Source organism: Berghia stephanieae, chromosome 13, assembly GCF_034508935.2.
Source record: "Berghia stephanieae isolate SIO BIC M18660-M18661 chromosome 13, UCSD_Bste_1.3, whole genome shotgun sequence".
Lineage (NCBI taxonomy): Eukaryota > Metazoa > Mollusca > Gastropoda > Nudibranchia > Aeolidiidae > Berghia > Berghia stephanieae.
Window position 1 is genome coordinate 24,148,666 of NC_088372.1, and position 7,500 is coordinate 24,156,165.

Sequence of the window (7,500 nt, forward strand, 5' to 3'; positions counted from 1 at the left end):
GTTAGCTTTGTGTTGTTTGGTTGTAAAGTGTAAAGCTTTGTGTTGATTGGTTGTAAAGTGTAAAGCTTTGTGTTGTTTGGTTGTAAAGTGTAAAGCTTTGTGTTGTTTGGTTGTAAAGTGTAAAGCTTTGTGTTGATTGGTTGTAAAGTGTAAAGCTTTGTGTTGTTTGGTTGTAAAGTGTAAAGCTTTGTGTTGTTTGGTTGTAAAGTGTAAAGCTTTGTGTTGATTGGTTGTAAAGTGTAAAGCTTTGCGAAAAAAAACTTGAAAATGGCCGGTAAGAATAAAGTTAAAGTTAGCATTACCAGAAGTGCGAATTGTTAGTTTTTGTCAGGATATGATATGTTCTGATATAATTTTTAAAAAAAAGAAAAAAGAAATGAAAGAAATAAAAAAAAACAAAAACAAAACAAAAAACAACTGCCTATCAAAAATAAGACAATGCGATATTATTGCTATAATCGTTACAGGTATTTCACATCCCCAATGAAAGATGCCCGACAAGTTCACTTGTTCAGGTGAGTCTGGTTTTTTCTGATGTATTAATTTATGTTTATTATTATTATTATTATTATTATTATTATTATTATTATTATTATTATTATTATTATTATTATTATTATTATTATTATTATTATTATTATTATTATTATATATTATTATTATTATTATTATTATTATTATTATTATTATTATTATTATTATTATTATTATTATTATTATTATTATTATTTTAATTATTGTTATTATTATTATTTTGGTTATTGCGGCTGACGAAGGGTTTTGAGCCAGAAACTTTCGGGGTTTTTTTGACATTTTTTTTTTTTTTGGTTCTCTTTGAAGCAGTCATATTATTCATTTGTGCTTATTATTTTTAACAGTGTAGGAACTACTTGGTGCAATACGAGCGAGAGAAGACATAATATCTTATATATGTTTATGTTTGTAAGTTTTCTATGAAGGATGCGGTGATGTGCTCATCGGGTTGTTTATTTTGTATGGTTTCTTTCTCTATTTTTTTTTAGTTGCTGTTTTATGTTTTTTTGTTTTGTGTGTGTGTGTGTGTGTGTGTGTGTGTGTGTGTTGTTGTTGTTGTTTTTGTTTGTTTTTTTTGGTGAAAGTACGACATGAATATTTAAAGACTCATTTATTTATTTACCTGTTCATTAATACCAATCTGTATTCATATTTTCGAGTCCATTCACACACACACACACACACACACATATGTATACACACTCACACCCATATACATACACGTACACACACCTTTACATATAAATACGCATACACATTCACATACACGTATAGATAGTATGCAGATGACGTCAATCAGGCCTTTGTTATTGTTTTTGCCATCCGCGTTTGTGAGTTGTTCTCACTAAACTGTATTAACCAGACTATAAAAGTTCATGGTTACACAGAGTTTGTGTGTTGGTTCGTTATACTTCCGGATGGCAATGTTGTGAACTCCTTGGCCAAGCGCATTCTATCTATATTCGCACAAACACACTCAAACACAGAGTAAGATTTATAACCTATAGAAGGAACAAAATCGACTTCACTCAGCTCTTTGTTATTGTTTTTAGTCAGCCATTCATTCATTGTGGTGATCAGTTCTTACTAAATTCTATCAATCAGACTCTAAACGTTCAAGGTTATACATAGTAGTTGTGTGTGTGTATGTGTGTGTGTGTGTATGTGGTTGTGTGTGTGTTGGTACATTACATCCGGCTGGCGGATGTTGTGACTATTTACCTAAACGCATTGTTTCAATAACCTGTCTTCTGATGATGATGATGATGATGATGATGATGATGATGATGATGATGATGATGATGATGTTGATGCCGATGATGGTGACGATGACTGCGATGATACGAGTGTGCATATTGATATGTGTGAGTGTGTCTATGCCAATATATTGTATTGTTATAAATGTGTAACCAAATGACAAATTGCCACTATTTTGAAGACTAAAAAGATATATTATTTTTATTTTCTTTTTTTTTCTTTTCATCAATCTTACAGTGTTTCCTTAGACAACAAGGAAGTGACGTGTCAGACGTGTAACTTCGACAAAGAGAACTGTCTCTACAACTCGGTGTCTATGGCCCCCACCAGTGAGTTCTACATCTTGGAATGCGAGGGCCCAGGTGTTCCGACATACTCTCTCATGACCAAAGATGGAATGGAGTGTAAGTAAACGTATATTATTCCACCCCTCTCCCTAAACAGTAACGACTATCTCATGACCAAAGATGGAATGGTGTGTAAGTAAACGTATATTATTCCACCCCTCTCCCTAAACAGTAATGACTATCTCATGACCAAAGATGGAATGGAGTGTAAGTAAACGTATATTATTCCACCCCTCTCCCTAAACAGTAACGACTATCTCATGACCAAAGATTGAATGGAGTGTCGTATATTATTCCATCCCTCTCCCTAAATAATAACGAACGCATAATGACATCATGTTTACAATAATAATTTGTGACATCAGATTAGATTATCAAGCGTAAATTTCACTAAAAATGTATTCTTTAAAAAAAAGTATCATTTGAATGTTTTCAAAAATATCTTTTATTCAGAGATGACGAAATAGAAATCGATTGAGGGGTAGAATAAAAGATTTCTTACACACTTGCGGTTTGGAATTCGAACGTTGTTCCCAACGAGCACTCGCAAGCTGGTTCGTGCAGCGGTTGGGAACACATCCGGTTATTCCAAAAAGCAAGAGTGTAAGAATCGTATATTATTATTGTATTAAAGCAGACCTTCAGAGCCATTGGGTCTGTGGAGCCGGAGTAAGTTCACAGTTGTTACTTTCCAATTTGATGCAACAACACCCCCCCCCCACCCTTCACCATCATCCCCCCCCCCCCCGAGAAAACGCCAGACCCCTCAGCCCTTCCACAACGCTGCATCTCTTATATTATCAGATTATAGGTTAATAGGATTCAATAGTCTGATGTCACGTCCGCCTAGCAACCAGCAGCTTGGTTCTAAACAAAGGGAATCGGTACTTTTTATTCTTCATTCTGGCTAGAACTTTTCATGTGTTATATGATCAGAATGTATAAAAGTCAAAACATGATCAGATTTAGGTTTTTCTCCTCTGGATACACTTTTATGTTCGTCGGAGAAGTATTTCATTAGGGCGTCCGCCATTGTTCCGATAGTTTAGAGCCAGTTACTAAGTTACTCTGCATCATTACGGGGGAAGTGACTTCATGACTGTTGAAGCGTATTCCCCTTTGTTTTACCTTTTCTTGGGTGTTTTAATTGTAATTCTAGAACTTTTTACTTTTCCATTTTCTTCCTTTTTACTATCGCTGATATGCCCTTAATATGTTGCAAGCGCCATAAAACCCTTAAAAACATTAAAACATTTCTTATTATGCTGCATGAAATGCAAAAATTACGAAATTGAAATTAGTGGTCATGTCAATTCAGGAACAATGAATAAAATAAAAACTGAACTGATTATATTAAAACGTTCTCCAGTCAAACAAACAGTGGTTTTGCTCCCATAGTGGGCAGGGAGGTACACACTGTGTCTTCTATCCCCTTATATCTGTTTTCCAACATGCTTTCTGTCTTTTTCTCGGAATGAGATTACTTGGTTTTGTCCTGGCACTGGCCTGAGTCCTAGCTGGGAGGGAAACAGTCAAATGCATAGTTATTGTTTTGGGAGATGATATTTTTTTCCTTGTAAATCATCTCTCTCTTATGTATTATTATTTTTATTTTGAATGTATAATGTAGGCATTTGAAATTATAATGTAGGCATTTGAGTGTGTTCCTCTTTGTTGGGATTTGTGCTTGTGTCTGGATGAGACTTGTAGGTGATTTCAAACTAAGTACATTGGTGGTATGCTCTTGAAATAAGCATCTGATCCCTATTTGTTCTCAGTTCCCCTTTGTCTTACTTTTTCTTGGGTGCTTTAATTGAAATTCTATAACTTTTTACTATCCCATTTTCTTCCTTTTTACTGGCGCTGATATAACCTAAATGTGTTGCAAGCGCCGTAAAACCCTTGAAAACAAACAAAACATTCAGTGGTTTTTGTATATATTTTGTTTATGCTTTTATTCTCTTCTCTATCTCTCTCTTTCACAGTGGAGCGATTGGAAAACAACACAGATTTCAAAGCCTTGATTTCCAAGAAGGCAATGCCACAAATTTGGCATGAACAGATTGTTCTCAGTGACAAGACGAGTAAGTTCAAACAAAATCCCTAGAATATTTATATAGCGCAATATCCACTAAACGTGCTCAAAGCGCTTTACAAGGGACCACTAGGCAACAGCAACGCTTAGCATGTAGAAGAAGACCTGAAGCCTATTGAAGCGATATTACAATTTTTGTTTCAGACTGAGACAACGCTGTTAATGGCCAGGTACGCATTTTACACCTGAGTGCAGTGAGAGACTGTCAGTAAAGAGCCTTCTCCAAGGACTCGACTTTGCGCCGCTCAGAGCGGGACTCGAACTGAGGCTCTTTGGATCCGAAGGCGAGTGTCATACCACAAGACCACAGAAGACCTGCCCACTATTACGAAAAAATTGTAGAATTACGAAATTTTGGCTCCCAATTTCAGAACTTTCTGAGCATCTCTAAGTCATGAAAACTTTTTGAAAATAAAATGAAAGTTTATGTCAGACTACATAATTGTACGGATTTTGAAGTGCTATTCAATCCTCGTGAGAGTCAATTATTGATTTTTAAAGTTAATTAACTACAGCAGCTACAATTTTTATCTCCTACAAATTATGAATTTCCAAGTAGCAGATCTGCACATAGTCGAGGAAATAGAGGGTTTTTGGACAGAACCGCATTCAATGCCTGGATGGGGTTCCTGGCCTCCCATAGTGGGCAGGGGGGGGGGGGGTACATACTGTGTCTTCTATCCCCTTATATCTGTTTTCCAACATGCTTTCTGTCTTTGTCTTGGAATGAGATAACTTGGTTTTGTCCTGGCCCTGGCCGGAGTCCTAGCTGGGAGGGAAACAGTCAAATGCATAGTTATTGTTTTGGGAGATGATATTTTTTTCCTTGAAAATCATCTCTCTGTTAAGTATTATTATATTTGTTATTTTGAATTTATAATGTAAGCATTTGAGTGTATTCCTCTTTGTTGGATTTTGTGCTTGTGTCCGGATGAGACTTAAAGGTGGTCTCAAAGTAATTACTTTGATAGTGTGCTCTTGGAATCCCTATTTGTTCCCAGTTCCCCTACGTCTTACTTTTTCTTGGGTGCTTTATTTGTAATTCTAGAACGTTTTACTATCCCATTTTCTTCCTTTTTACTGGCGCTGATATAACCTAAATGTGTTGCAAGCGCCGTAAAACACTTAAAAACAATAAAACAAAGCATTCAATGCAAGGCCTCATGACCATATCTGGAAAAACCATATGTGACCCATCGTCTCAAAACGGTATTATGTCGGAACAAACCAAATGTTTTAAAGCCGAATTAAATGTTAAACTGGTCAAAATATAAATTGTTGGCATTAGCACCCTAAAATACGGTATCCATTCTCCTCAATAAAACATACACACTCAACACAAGTCTAATATTTCTGGCTATAAATTCAATTTTCAACATATTAACCATGCCGACTTAATACCGTTTTGAGGCGAAGGGTCACATATTTGAACATTTGGCCAGAAAAATCGTCCTTCAAATATCGATCGATTTAAATACCCTCATCTAGGCAAAAAAAAAAAAAAAAAAAAACCTCTCAAACCTGGGACTTTAAGAAAGACTTGGCAAAGTCCCAGGTTTGAGAGCGAGTGTCATACTACTAGACCACATAGCCACACTGAAGAGCGGTTTTGACCCGGAAACATTTTATATTTGGTATTTTGTTCTTTTTCGAAGCTGTTCTCTTCATTTTGGTCCATTACTTTTTGCAGTTCACAGCTTCTATAGCAGCTTGGTATTACTTTGACTATAGTTTACAATGTTGAATAAAAATTTCCATAATTTTATTTTTCCTCAGAGCTTTGGGCTAAGCTTTTTCTCCCGCCACAGTTGAAGCGAGAAGAGATTCTAAAATACCCCCTCATCCTTTTTGTGTAAGTAAATTCAATGTCAATTCATTATGGGCTCATTATTGTAATGGAAATCTCCAAAAAAAAATGTCCAAACACAAGTAATTTAATAAGGAACCAAAGTGTGGTTTAAAAAACGGGTTCCAGTCTCATTGGAAGTGTAAAATCGTTCCTGTTCCGGAGGACTGGATTCCTTTCATCATTAATCTCCTGATTTCAGAGTGATAGTATATTATTTTCTAGTCTAAATATAGATAGAACGAAACTGACGTCACTCTCGTCTTTGTTATTGAATTTTGCAATCCATGTTTACGAGTAATTCTCACTAAACGGTATTAACCAGACTATAGATAGTATGCGCTTGGCTAAGAAGCTCATAACATTGCCATCCGGAAGTATATCGGACCAACACACAAAACGGTGTGTATCCATGAACGTTTATAGTCAGGTTAATACAGTTCAGTGAGCATTACTCATAAACGCGGATGGCAAAATACAATAACAAAGACCAGAGTGACGTCATCTTCGTTCTATCTATATGCGTTCAAAATGACACATAGTTTTGTTGTGTTGGTCCGTTTTATTTCCGGATGGCAATGTTGTGAGCTTCTTCGCCAAGCGCGCACTATCTATATCGTGGTTGTCAATAAAGATCATACATCCTCGCTCATTTATGTCCCGTAATCTTAAAATTTTGCCTATACATCCTGCTATTGAAATAGTAATGTCACCTTATGATTCAATATGTAACCTAGCCATTATAAGTCCTCCAAAGCACTGGTTACATACACACTTCCAATGAGTTTGGAACCGGAAAAGTAGAAGGTGTGACGTCACAATTTATCTGTTCTATTGTAGGAGGGTCAATCAGATATGGAGGAAAATACTGCTTCAATATCAAACATGCGACCCACCGTATCAAAGCGGTATTATGTCGGGATCCACTCGGTAAGGGAAATTGAATTCATAGCCAGAAATATCCAACTTGGGTTTTATTTCTGTACGTTATGGTGTAGTATAAAGACTATTTCTTGCATTGCAAAAACTTCTAAGCTCCAATTTCTCATCATTCTATCTCTAAATTCACTTTTTGGGGTCTGAATCATCACGACATAATACCGTTTTGAGACGGAGGGTCACATATAGTATTAGACCGTCGTCCCATCCAAAGGGTAGTAAGTATGTTATGGTCTCGTTTACTGCTACAGAATTCCAGTTCCATGGGCCATGTGAAAGCTCTGAATTCCTATTATTAATTTTTTACATTGCCAATCGTAAAAGACTATTTTTATATAAAACGTCTTTATCAAAACTACGAGACTATTTACTTCCAATTTGCCCGCTTTGGACAACATGGGTGAGTCCTATTGACATTAAAGAACTGAACAAGTGTGTATGAAAGGGACCAGACGCAGCAAGAAAACACAATACAAGAAAAA

The 7,500-nt window shown here is 36.0% G+C and overlaps 1 protein-coding gene across 1 annotated transcript in view; it reads left to right on the forward strand.

Annotated features, from left to right (window-relative positions):
* The window catches only part of LOC144959028 (dipeptidyl peptidase 4-like), a 168,468-nt gene that overhangs the window by 145,537 nt on the left and 15,431 nt on the right, over positions 1-7,500 (forward strand). Inside the window, 4 exon segments of the mRNA XM_078891362.1 lie at positions 468-515; positions 2,029-2,195; positions 4,124-4,222; positions 6,010-6,085. Of these exon segments, the coding sequence (XP_078747488.1) occupies positions 468-515; positions 2,029-2,195; positions 4,124-4,222; positions 6,010-6,085 (390 nt within the window).